Source organism: Carcharhinus amblyrhynchos, chromosome 13 (assembly GCF_965287045.1).
Source record: "Carcharhinus amblyrhynchos chromosome 13, sCarAmb.v2.hapA, whole genome shotgun sequence".
NCBI lineage: Eukaryota > Metazoa > Chordata > Chondrichthyes > Carcharhiniformes > Carcharhinidae > Carcharhinus > Carcharhinus amblyrhynchos.
In genome coordinates this window covers 74,034,803-74,048,806 of record NC_137336.1, presented here as the reverse complement: position 1 = coordinate 74,048,806, position 14,004 = coordinate 74,034,803, and the positions used below count along the sequence as shown (strand labels likewise).

The window sequence follows — 14,004 nt, the reverse complement described above, 5'->3', positions numbered from 1 at the left end:
CAAATGTTCATTACGCTGTCTGAGAATATGGCGCAGGGGGAACAATTTTATTAATTTTAATGGGCTTCAGACCAGTGTCTGATCAGAAAGATTGGGCAGATTTTTAGTTAAAACAATCCGGAGTCGGACTAGGTTTTACTGATTGGGAGAACTATACAGACACGAAAGGCCAAATTGCTTCCTTCTGCGCCAGGTCAATTATATGATTGTTATTTATTTAATCAAATCAGAAAATCAAATTGCAATCGCTTATCGTCCCATTTCTACGCCAATGATAAAAACCAAGCCAATGTTTTTTTTCATTAACTCTATCCTATTTACATTAACATAACATCAAACAAAAACATAACTCATTTCACCTGTCCACCGATGAAAGCGAGTTCTGCCACACAGCCCCCTCACTCGATTCCCCCACTGTCAATAAATCATCAGTCCGTTTATTTGATATATTCTCTTGGATGATCTGATATTTAATCCCTTTCAATATCGGGAAGGAGGAAGCCATTCTATCTGGCACCTGCTTCATTCTTGGTTATCGAACTATTGCCTCTTACCTCTGCCAAGTAATGTTAAGAAATGCAACCGAAATGTGTTGAAATTCAGTCTAATATTTGACCACAAGATGATCTTCTAACTACATACTTACACCTGCACTAAGTCCGCCATTGTCGCCGACATTGCTTGGTTCTGCTGCTGAAACACTCATTCAAATATGTGCTATCTCTGGACTATGCTAAGTCAAACCTGTCCGGCCACCCACCTTCACTCGTATATACTTGAAGACATCCAAATATCTATAATCCATGACATTTTTCAAAACAATCTGTTCACATTGTACGTTACTGCCCGCTGTCCTCCGCCATCTTCCGCCAAAACAGTGCCTCCACTACAAAATTGTCATCGTTCTTTGCAAACTGCACTGCTTCTCCAAATTTTCTTCTCAAAGAAACTCCTTCAAAGCTGAAGACGTCTCGTCTTTCACCGAAACTTGAACTACCTTTCCAAAATCTCCTTAGGTGATTTTATGTCTAATTTTGAAAAGAAAATAACCCTTCCCTGAAGAACCTTAGTATGGTACATTCGATTAAGTCGAGAGATAAATCTAAGCTGCAGTTTCCTAAGCTCCCCTTTCTTCAGTTGCAAACAAGTTAAATTTTGAGCTCGGGACCCTGCGTGAATCATCGTGGGCACGACCGAAATTTTAGGACCATTAATGCTCCTTTGACATCTGGCGCGACAATTTAATGGTGTCCACTTTCGGAATCAAGTTTGGGGAGAAAATGACTAAATACTGACGAGTGACTCCACGTGATCATCCACGTCAATGCCCTATCCGCCCGCCTTTCTTTGAGAGTTGAGCGTATGTGTTTCCATGTGTTGGTGTGCCGTGTTTTTTTTTTCGATTCATCATCCTGAATTCGAACTGCATTTGTTGCTTTCGAAAGAAATAAGCATGAAGGATGTGCAGTGCTCAAACTGAATGATTGGGAAATAATGTCACCAATGCTTTTCTAATATTGTAAAAGGAAATCATGATCCCAAATTTAAGTAAGAACACATCTTGTACACTGTGCCGCAATACATATAGAGATGTTGCTGAGCATGACTCTTAATGATCTTTTCTGCCTCTTACAGTGAACTTATTGATAATAGTAACACTCTGCCGAGGAAACTGTGGCATTTCCAAATGTATGTCCATCTATATGGTTGCCATGGGAGCCGCAGATCTACTGGTCACAGTCGTCCAAAGAATCGCATTTCAAATTCTCAGAAAACGCTTCCCATATTCATTTCTGTCCTACACTGTGGTTTGCAAGCTAATGACGTACTTGACTTGCACCAATGTGGGGTTGTCGGTGTGGTTTACAGTTGGCTTCACATTTGACCGGTGTGTAGCCATATGTTCTCAGAAACTGAAAACCAAATATTGCACCGTGAGAACCGCATCCAATGTCATAATCATTATTTCTGTGTCAATGTGTTTAGAGAACATCCCGTTTTGGTTTTCACATGAACATACACAAATCGTGAACGGTATGCAATGGGGTTTCCGCCCAAGTGTGGCCTTTTTCACATCGCCTGCAGGTAGAACATACTTCAAGTTGCAAAGTGTTTTATTCTCATTGATTCCATTTGCTTTGATATTGCTGTTCAATTGCGTAACAGTGAGGCGAATTGTAGTGACGAATATTGCTCGCAGGAGACTCCGGACTCCCAGCATTGAGAATCAGCGTGATCAAGAAATGGAGAGCCGAAGGAAATCCATTGTTTTGTTGTTTGCTGTGTCGGCCAACTTTATATTGTTGAGTCTGACATCGATGGTGACTCATTGGACTAACAGCCTGGTTGTTCATATCAGACCTGGTTATACATCTGCTGCATATATTGCCACTGAAACCGGATACATGCTCACACAGTTGAAGTCATGTGCAAACACATGTATTTATGTAGCGACACAAGCGAAGTTCAGGAAAGAATTATTTAACATCCTCAAATTTCCTTGGATATATGTTTTGTCATTTTGGAGAAATATGAAAAATTAAAACCAAACTTTCTCTCCGTAGTTAGAACACTAGTACATCCGTGATTTTTTTTATCAAATGGCGATATTCACGTAGGGACGAAAATATTTTGTTTTCAAACCATTTCTTGAAGTAAATATCACGTGCATGATTTTTGCTGCTCTCCAAGATTGAACAGATCAAATTAAAGTCAACATCAGCATCCACAGGTTCAAAGGAATAGCCATCCTTGACGTACATATATGGGATAGATGGTATGAGAGTGTTTGCAGCCGACACTTCAAATACAGGAATAATGCACCATGATTAATTAATTCACAAAACTTTTAGAATAAAAAAAATGGAAGCGCATGTTAAAGTGTTGTGTCTTTAGAGCCCATGCTTAAATCTTGATATAAATGCGATATTATTGATGCTCCCATCAGATTTTGCTCACTATCATTCCCAGACACAACTGAAGAACTCCCCCTTTCCCAATTAGTGTCTAACAATGGAGAGAACAGGAACTTGACTCGTCAATGTAAGTTCCGATTTTATTTTCCAGATATTAACTTCATTATCAGTAAGCCTTGGAAAATATAACATACAACCGTGAAACATTCCATTCCGACGAGCCAGACGTTGTCCTATTTAACTTCCAGAAATGGACGTGCTCTTAGGCTGATTGGTGTAACAAATTGTCCCTAAATTAGCCTTCCCTCAATCTACCCCAATAGGTATAGACAAAGGTCATGGTTAGAGGAGGGCACTCATAATGTTAAAATGGCGGCGTGCGCTCGTTGGGCCGAAGGGTCTGTTTCCTGTGCGGAGGTTGCTCTTTGTTCTTTGAGATCGTTCCACTAAAGTCGGTGCGTTGGATCAATATCACAGAGTGTTGTTTTGTTGCGCACATGTTTATTTTCCAGCAAAATTTTCAAATAATTCATCTGTGCAAAATATTAGCATGTGACACCCAGCCTGTGACGAGTTTATAAATCATTAATTCTAAATCTTGTTTTCCATAGATAATTGTGTTGCTGGCCTGTGGTTTTTCATTGCTCAACTAATGGAATTCACTGCTTCTCTCTTCCAAGTTTTCCTAAGAACGGACTATGTCGGCACAATGTCTCAAATGCCAACCTGATATCAATAAACTAGTTAATGGAATTTGGGGAATTGGTGTTGGCATGTGTGTGCCTTGCAGACAGCTAATTCCATGATTTTAAATAATAACGTGAACGATGCGCTTGATTACTTGAATCTTGCCCAAAATCTCAAAATCACTGTAGAGGAGATCCCGAACACCACTAACACCACCAGCCCCCACGCCCCATGTCGCCTACAGTATCCCCCCCGGCCCCACCTCGATACAGGCAGTCACACACACTTAGTTTCTTATCTAGCCAGAATAGCCATAAAGGGGATGTCACTTTGTTTTACATATAGTATGCTGTTTTAACTTTGTCCATCATTATAGTTGAAGTGACGGATTAACCATTAGGCTGAGTAGGCTTAAGCCTAGGAGTCCGGAAGTGAAGGGGGGGGGGGGGGCGGTGGTGGCAAGAGCAAAAAATAACTGATTTTACCCTTCTAAGGATGAATACATTTTAATAACAATAGCCCGTGGGTGAATTAGTTGAACAAATAGAGGAATTTCACCCTCCCGGATTTGTGTATGCAAATAAATATAAAATGAATGCACAAGTTTATTGCCATGCTATAACACGTAGACATATTTATTTTGATGCATACTTATTTACATATAGTACTTTTTTCAACATTCATCCTTACATAGTGTCAGCCCCACACGATGACTGTCACCACTGCCTCCAGTGCTATCAACGTATCATCAAATTCACGAACATCATCTGATAATTCACCGACATCAAGATCAAAATCCTCGGCATCTGAAGCACTCCCACCATCATCACTACATTATCCATCGTCAAAACTGTTGTTGAGCACATTTACCACTGTCAAAACGTCAGAACAGACTTTGGTTTGCGCGCCACCATTGTTGTTTACAACGCGACAAAAGGATTGTTGTCACCACTCACCAGCCAAAAGTTCTAATTTATTATGAAAATGCATTAATAACACGTGTATGACAACATAACGAAGCTGAAGAAAGAAGACATCTCGTTGGTAGAACAGCGGTTGGTGCATCTTGTTTGATCAATCAATGCAGATACCACAAAGTCAGCCGACCGAACAACGATATTTATGTCACTTTACCCTTAACACAATGGACGACATTTATGTCTCTCTACCCTTTGAGGGGTTGTGAGCGTCCAAAAAAACAATAATTGTACATAAGAACATAAGAAATACGAGCAGGAGTAGGCCATCTAGCCCTTCGACCCTGCCCCGCCATTCAATAAGATCATGGCTGATCCGGAGTGGCTCAGTTCCACTTTCCCGCTTTCTCCCCTTAACCCTTTATCCCCTTGCCTACCAAAAACCTATCTACCCGTGTCTTAAATATATTTAGCGAGGTAGCCTCCACCACTCCAACGGGCAGAGAATTCCAGAGATTCACCATCCTTTGAGTGAAGAAGTTCCTCCTCAACTCTGTCCTAAACTGTCCCCCCCCCCCGCCCCCCACTTATCTTGAGGCTGTGCACGTGAGTTATTTGGATGATATTTCAGTACTTTCGCATATACTTTTTTTTCTCGTTGGAAATGAAGCTTGTCCACTTTCAGAATTACATTCAAGAAAAATCCGAAAATGACACTATCACTGGGATTTATCGAGCTCTGGCAAGAGATCGACTGCCGAGGGATATCTAAATGCAAACGTCTGCTTTAGAATTTATCTGTCCATAATTATCACTAACTGTTCAGGTGAGCGTTCATTTTTGGCACTGAAGAGGATCAAAATCTATTTGCGCTCAACACTGAGCGATGAGAAACTTAGTCATATGCAACTCATGCTCATTGAATCAGACGTGGGTCGATCTGTTGATTTACACGCTGTTATCGATACTTCTGTAAACCAAAATACGCGATGTTTTTTAAAGCACAAATACAAAGAAAATGATAAATAAATGAACAAAAGAGCTGTAATTGATTCATAGAACTTTATGACATTATACATGCAGTACATTATACACAGCACAACGATATGTTATCCAACGTCACTTAACGTCACTTTATTCTATTCAATGAAGGGTGCAGCGGGAGGGCAGTGGGGAAGGTCAGGGAGCCTTACTAAATCTTAGCCTAGACATCCGGTTGATAGTTAATCCGCCACTGTGTCTGGGGTCCGATTTTTTCCAAACAGCGTGAGGTGTAATCAGAGTCAATGGGTAGAAGGACAGTTTGCGTGAGGGTCTGGTTCCGTTCACAATCCTTTGTAGCGGTCTTGGCCAGAGCATGAATCATGCCAAGTTATGATATATCTAGAGATTATTTGTAAAAATCCAATAATTTATCCAGATCGATTAGATAATACTGGTTAGAAACTGAACAAAATGCCAAAATGCATCAAAGGCAGAAAACAACTGTAACTTAACAGAATATCCTATTAACATTTGGGAGAAATCAGAATAAACGACAGTTGTTTCCATGCAGTTTACGTGATTCATCTCTATAACGACGGCAGCAAGACGTAAAATAAGTTCGTTACCTACACTTGTTAATACAATTGCACTTTCTGTGTAAGTTTTGTTCAGTTTAGTTGCCAATGGCTATTGCACTTTCTGCCAATGACTCATGCTGCACTTGCAGCTTATTTTAGATGCGAGGTCGTAATGGAGCTGACAGCTAGACGCTGGTTAGGCCAGGCATTGGAATGCACTTCCTCGTCTTTCTCCTCGCCAGTCGTCGAGGTTTCTGCTCTTTAATTTCCGCCAAAAAAAAATGCAGGCAGCCCAGTGTTAATCGTAAATATTCAAACATTAAGTGCTACTCTCTTCCACCAATTTTCCGTTGTTCTCAATGAACTACCCCCAATCCCATGCGCTTTAATCTTGGATGATAATATCTTGTGCGGGGCTTTGTCACATGTTTCTGAAAGTCCTGGTATACCACATCAACCGGTCCCCCTTGTCAACTCCAGTAGTTGCATCTTCAAAGATTTCCAAGATATTTGTCAACCATGATTTTCCTTTAATAAATGCATGCTGATTCTGTCTGATCTTGCTACTCTGTTTAAATGCTCTGCTATAAAGTCCTTGATAATTGATTAGAGAATTTCCCCTACCAGCAATGTTAAGCTTACTGGCCTGTAATTCCCTGTTTTCTCTCTACTCCCCTATCTGAATACTGGAATTACATTAGTTCCCTGCCAATTTTCAGGAACTGATCCAGAGTCGGTAAAATCCTGGAAGATGACCACCGGTATCCAGTATGTGTAGATTCACTTCCTTAACTACTCTGGGATACAGATTATCAAGCCTGGGGTTTTATCTGCCTTCCACCCCAACAATTTCCTGTACAATTTCACTGCGAATATTGATCTATCAGTCTTTCTTTCTCAGTAAATCTGGCATTCTGCAACATTTCTGGCATTTGATTTGTGTCCTCTTTTGTGAAGGCAGAACAAAAGCATGTATTTAGTTGCTCGGCCATTTCTTTGTCCCCTGTTACACATTCCCCTGTATCTGTCTGTAGGGGTCTACATTTACTTTCACCAACCTCTTTCTTTTCACGTATCTATAGAAACCCTTAGTGTCGATCTTCATGTTCCCTGCAAGCACTCACTTTTGTATTGTAAGGCCCCCTTCTTAATCAATCCCTTGGTCCTTCTTTGCTGAATTTCAAACTGTTCTCAATCCTCAGGCCTCTCTCCCCATCTGTGTTCTGCAATTTTCCTTTACAAACAGAATTGCTTCTATTTGACTAACACTTCACGTTCTCTGCCAGTTCATTTCACATCATAATAATTTTCTGGCTAAAGTAAGAGTCGATTCGCTTGGCAGCAGTTTAAATCTGTATCATTTGGATTCTGATGTGTTTGCCAATGAAAAGAGTTCTTTTTTTTTCAATCCGCGTGGTTGTGATTTTGAAATCGTCTACCGCATTTTATCTAATCTTTATTTTCTAGGAGCTCAGCTTTACCCCCTCTAATCTACGTCACCAAAGTCTCTAACCAATGCATTATTTTTCTTAGTGTTTTACTCCTTCTCTAATATTCCATACACGTTAACAACTGTATTGGGTGATTTGGACTCAAATAGTTTGGTTTTAAATTTTCCTCTATCATTGCTAGTTTCTGGTACACTTACGTTGTCTTTTCATACCTTTATTCGATACATTCAAGATTCAATTTTTGTCATTTCCTTCTTTCACGCAGAGCTGCACACTTTGATCATTTTTTTCCCATCCAATTGATGTTCACTTGTATTTTCGTGTCTAACACTTTCGTTTCATTTCCAGAATTCCCTATCTCAACTTCAGCGAATAGTTTGGATTGATTAGGCATAGGAAAGCGTGGGGTAGTGTACCTGGGTACATTTCTCTGTGAGAAAATCAATGCGGACTCAATGGGCCGAATTACCTTGTTCTGCACTGTGTGGACCCTTTGGCTCTATAACACTGTCATTCGTGCGCAAGAACATCCTTGTCCCTCTGTTTCACAGCATTCTGCAGTGTTTTCAATATGAACAATGGTCTTCTTTTGTATTCTACTAACCAAGTGGGCGACCTCAAATTTCCCACATCGTATGCAATATGTCCAAGCTTTGCCTCCTCGTTTAATCGATGCAGGAACTCACCCCCCCCCCCCCCCCCCCGCCCACCTCATAACTATGTACTTTTCTACCTATCTTGGAATTTTCAGAATAATTGACTGCCTTTAATTAATTCATATTGATTGCAAGTCAGTGAGCCAGAAGGATTCATTCCTGTGAATTCAATACTTACGTTATAGAAACCTCAAAATAAACTGTTTATCCCAATACGATGATTCCAATTTGTGAACTAATCCGATATCCATGCTAATCTATTAACACTGAGAGCTGCAACCTTTTAGGTGGCACGTTAACAAATTCTCTTTTGTTTCGTAGAATAAATACATTACATCACTTGATGTCTATTACCTAAGCTGACTGCTAAATCCTCAGAACATTCTAGTAAATCCTTAAAACATAATGTTCTTTCGTGAAACCATATTTCCTAATCTCGATGGTATTCTGATTTTCTAAATTTCCTGCTGCTCGTTCCTTTAATGAATTCAGGTATTTGCCCAATGACAGTTATGAGGCCAATCGTAGTAGAATTTTCTGATGCTTGTCTTCCTCATTTCATGAACAGACATGTGACGGTGCCATTTTCCAAAGCACTGAAATTTTCAGAATCTGGATTAGCTCAGAATCTCAGAAGTAATATGTACTGTATCTCTGCACCCTCTCAACCGCAGGCCTCAGATGCATGAATCTTGGATTATTTGGCCCTAATATACTTCAGGCCCTTTTCTCTCCTTTTCAATTTCCACCATTCATTTCACTCAGTGCGGCTTCCAAGCCATCAGCTGGTATGAAATACAAAGATAAACACATTTATGAGGAGTTTACTCATATGTGAGTGGCTTCTGTGATAGTTATATTTTGAGATTTCAGTTATTTGATTACACATGAGTGCTAATACCATTGTAAAGGGCAGAAGCGGGCAAGAGTTTCCAGAGTGCGTCCAGGGTAATTTTACGGCAATAAGCTTATCATCTAAAGAGAAATTTGAAAGATAACAATGTTGTGCATTAGGTTTATGTTGACAATTCAGAAGGGCAAGGGATTATTTCAATCATGATTAATTAACTCTAGCGATAGAATGAGAGTACATTTGGCCCAGAACAACAACAGTGAAAGTTAGGTGGGAGATATTGTCTGAATAACTGGTGTTGTTAAGAGAGACATTCCCTTTGCGAATTTGATTAATCCTGTCAATATACATATTTAAATCACCTGTGATTACTGCTGCACTTTTCTCAGGAGCATTCATTTTTTTTCCCCTTGTTTTATGTTATACCCTACGTTGGAATTAAAGCTCAAAGCCCTCAAATTACTCCTACCAGGATGTGCTTTTTTTTAATTTCCACCTGATTGAAGCAATATTTTTGTCCTTAATGCCTATATATATCTATATTATATCTACACAAACACATACATAATACAGCTTTATATGATCTAACCAGTAAAGTAACTGCGCCTCCTGTTCTACCATTTATATCCTTTTAGAATATTGAGCAGCTTTGGACATTGAACTCCCAGTCCTTGTCCTCCCATTACTATTGAATTGACATGAGATTAAGGCATAGGAATCATGATTGTTGCAGAATAATTATATCAGTTTTGTTAGCTATTTAATATTGCCTGCAATTATGAGTAAGCATTGCATATAATGACGCTTGCTAAGTAAATGAAACAAGTGTTGTTGATTCAATTTAGTCTCAGCATCTAGTGTGTTCAATCCACAGGGAATTTATCCCGTTGTCATAAGGTATTTGTTCTATTATAAGAACAACATATTTTTGAGCATTTTTGCAACATCAGTGTCTCCGTGGAGATATCGGGGACGCATAAAGGTTAGTGAACAGGGACACATGACATCAGATTTTAATTCAGAGGAATAACTTGCGAAACAAAGGAAGAGAGTCAATCCACGCAGAAAATGCATCGACCAATTCAATGGGTCAGGAAAATATTCTATCTGATTCTTGCCTTCGTTGGTGTTCCTGGTAAGTAGCTAAAATAAATTGTGTAGTGCAACTTGTTAGCGCGAGTGGGCGAACACGACCACTACGGACTCAGAGTCATGTTCAACAGCGGTACAGCTTTATTTAACATCGACGGAGGTGCAATCAGGACATACAAACAGCACTGTCCCGAGAGCACTCTGAAAGCCCGCCGCAATGGACTACAGTTATACTCGAACGTTAATGTTTTGTTTACAGTGTTTGACTCTGACCATTCTTTTTCGATATTTTCAAGTACAGTATCGATGTTTTAAGATTGGCAATCGTTTCTGTCTGGTGGGTTTATCAATGGTCTAGAATATCCGGAGTTTCCTGAACAATGGGTGTTTGGCTGATCTCAGAAAGTCTTTTGAGGCCAAGAAGACTTCCTTAGTTATACTAATCTTCTCCTTAGGAGCTTCTATAGAGCCTTCCTGATATCACTTGATTAGGTCAGTGGTGGTGATTTGATTATATGAGGGTGTACTTTTAATTTAGTTTCTGTTGGTGCCATCCTGTCCGGTTTCCTTTGTGTGTTGGACCTTGTTAGACCTAGCAGGCATGTCTTTTGCCTGCTTGTCTGGATTTGTTCCCTTGTGATCTTTAATGGAGGGGTTCAGAGTGCAGTTAGTCTGTTTCATATTATATACCTAACTTCAGAAATTTGTTGTCCGCTTGCACATAAGCTTGTTCTGCTATATTTTTTTTCTTATAATGTTGCATTATATTGAATTCACATAATTATTTGCATTCTAATGAAGCAACGAATTTGGAGGAAATAAATTTCCTGAATTCTTCTTGCAGTCACATTGCTTAGCACGAACTATTTCTTGCTCACCCATGACAATAATTTGTTGGATTCAGTGCAATATTGTTTCTGTTTAATCAAACATCGGGGGGGGGGGGGGGGGGGGGGGGGGGCGGTGTTGGGGGGAGGGGTGGAATCAGGGACACGAATTTCCAAGGCGATGAGTTGACATAAGTAAAACTGAATATGGTGACCAATTGGAATATAGCATCTGACTTCAGCACTGAAAAGAAATAGTTTTGTTTTATCAAACTAAAATAACCTTGTGTTTGTGTTAGTAACTGGATTATAGACAAACAATTGAAAATGCACAACACAATTCAGTCTGGGAAGAAGCTTCACTCATACTAAGGAAAGCCAATGACCGCATTGTCTTGCAACGATTGATCTTGTTCCCCAAGTGTGGTCCTGATAATCATTAGGCCCTGGGCGCAGTGTTTTACGTGGTTATCTGTACGAATGTTATGAAATAAATCATGATATCAATGACCATGTAATACTCACGTTTCAGATCTTAAAACGTGGAAACTGTCCCCAACTGGTTTGCTTCAATCTTTATTTTGGCCTCAGACTATCTCTATTACAGCTGGTCAAATCTCCATTCTTTCCTCGCCACAGTGAAAACTCACGCTGTGAACATTTCTAACATTTCATAGACATTTTAAATAAACTCCGTGTATGTATGTAACTATACTTGAGAAGGATGTGAAGACTTTGGAAAGTGTATAGAGGAAATTCAGAAGACCGATTTCAGGCAAAAACGAACTGTAGCTATGTGGATGGATTGGAGAGTATGAGTCTATCTTCTGTGGAGAAAATATGGCTGAGGCGCCACTTGATGTGGTTATTCAAGATCTTGAGGACCACAAATAGACTAAATAATGAGAAACTGCTCCCAATCAAGAGAGAATCAAGAACTAGAGAAGAGATACAACATAATAGACACACCATTTGAAAGAGAATGTGAGTTTATTTTCACCTAGACTGTTGATGGAACCTGGATTGAATTTCCACAAAAAAAATGGAGGAATATCCTTTCAAGGCATTGAAATGAAATCGGCATGCAAACTAAAATCAATAATGTGTAATGTTGCGTGGATAGGTCATGCTTGTGTTAATAGGTTGAATGTTCTTTCAGAGAGCCAGTTCCTATATACTGTGCTGAAAGGTCCCCTCTACTGTAAGTACTCTTTGATTCTATGTAGTAGCAATTGCACCTTTACACCACTCATAAATCGTTTCACCTAGTTTTGATGAAGCTGAGGTTTGCACTGCCTCATCGGTGTTACAAATATGGTATCCACATTCAAAATCTCAACCCCCCTCGAAAAATTCAAATTCTTCTATTGCGTAAATGTTTATCCTTCTCGTGTCCACATAGCAGAGACATGTTATTTTTAGTTCACCCACACCTCCACAGTTTTGGTGTGGTTTCCGTAATAATACATCTGCTAAAAAAAAACTTATATTTCAGCTGAAGATAGGAACACAAATAAGAGTCAAAGGGTGTCTCACCAAAAATAACACAACGTCTCTTAATTTAGTAACCTTCTATGTAGAAATTAATCTTGTGCTTTGATTATGCTTGAATATTCACATTATTATTTTTCGGAATGCAAGTCACTGAAACACCAAAGCTCTGCTCCATCATCCAGGGAATGGCCCGAGACGAATCATGTTCTCCGTTTGCGGAAGTGTTTTGAGTTTGCAAGGGAATCTGGAAACGTCCGAATCCCCATGCATGCGTTACTGCTGCAAAAAAAAATGCACGCTATGTGCAGAGAGGGAAGGTGCTTCTTGGTGGCTTATGATATATGTTCCTCCTATTTTTTTGCAGTTAACTCAGTGGCAATCGTCATTCTGTCCAACGGAAAATGCGGCCTTTCCAGTTCAACCACGTACTACCTGATGGCAATGGCCATAGCGGATCTACTGGTCATTATTACTGAGGTCGTTCTCAACCGAATCAACGATTATTATTTCCCACTGAATTTCCTCGAAATTACACCTGTATGTAGTGTTCGCTATGTCCTGCTCCGTGCAGCCACAGACTGTTCTGTCTGGTTTACCGTCGCTTTCACTTTTGATAGATTTGTTGCCATTTGTTGCCACAGGCTAATATCAAAATATTGCACCAAGAAAACTGCGTCCATAGTTCTAGGAACAACCAGTATTTTCTTCTGCTTAAAAAATGTCCCCATCTATTTTAGATTTCAACCTAGAAGGATTGTCGACAATATACCATGGCGCTGTTCCAATAAGCGAAGCTATTTCACTGACCCTAGATGGATTGGATTTAGAAAGTTTGAAAAGATTTTAACCCCTTTGATACCATTCGGGTTAATTCTGTTGCTCAACGCTCTGACAGTCAGACATATTTTAGTGGCCAGTCGAGTCCGCAAGGGATTGAGGGGTCAGAAAAAGACAGATCATTGCAACGATCCAGAGATGGAGAATAGAAGGAAATCTATAGTTTTACTATTTACCATATCCGGCAGCTTTATATTTCTGTGGTTGGTGTACATGTTATATTTCTTTAATGTTCCAAATAGCTTAGATGATCGTTCATTTTATATATTTGAAAACATTGCATATATGCTGCGTAATTTAAGTTGCTGCACAAACACATTTATTTATGTAGCAACTCAGTCAAAATTCAGAGAGCAGTTAAAGGAAGCAGTGAAATATCCTGCTACATCAATTATTAAATTAATTAGCAAAACGAAACAATGAAAGCAGTTCACTGACATAGCGTTATGCTGCAATAGTTGGCCTTCAGAGAACAGGAAGTAAAGTATTTGGAAGGGCAGAAACCTGAAAGCACTATTAATGATGGGCCAGGAGGCAATAGAGGCAGGATGGGAAACAAAATGGCAGCAGGTAAATTATACAGAATAAGTCCATGACCCAGGAGAAACAACAACCAATTCACGGACTGAAGAAAAAAAAAGATGAGTGAAAAAAAAGCCAAAACAACAAACGGATCGATAAACACACGGGAGAAGTTTGGGTGATTTGTAGGA

General features: G+C 39.6%; 1 protein-coding gene across 1 annotated transcript in view; it reads left to right on the top strand.

The window, feature by feature from the left end:
* LOC145351346 (putative G-protein coupled receptor 139) overlaps positions 1 to 13,714 on the top strand; it is a 29,663-nt gene extending 15,949 nt beyond the window's left edge. Inside the window, exon 4 of the mRNA XM_080200964.1 lies at positions 12,819 to 13,714. Within this exon, the coding sequence (XP_080057090.1) occupies positions 12,819 to 13,714 (896 nt within the window). The remainder of the gene's footprint in view (positions 1 to 12,818) is intronic.
* The last annotated feature ends 290 nt before the right edge of the window (positions 13,715 to 14,004 follow it).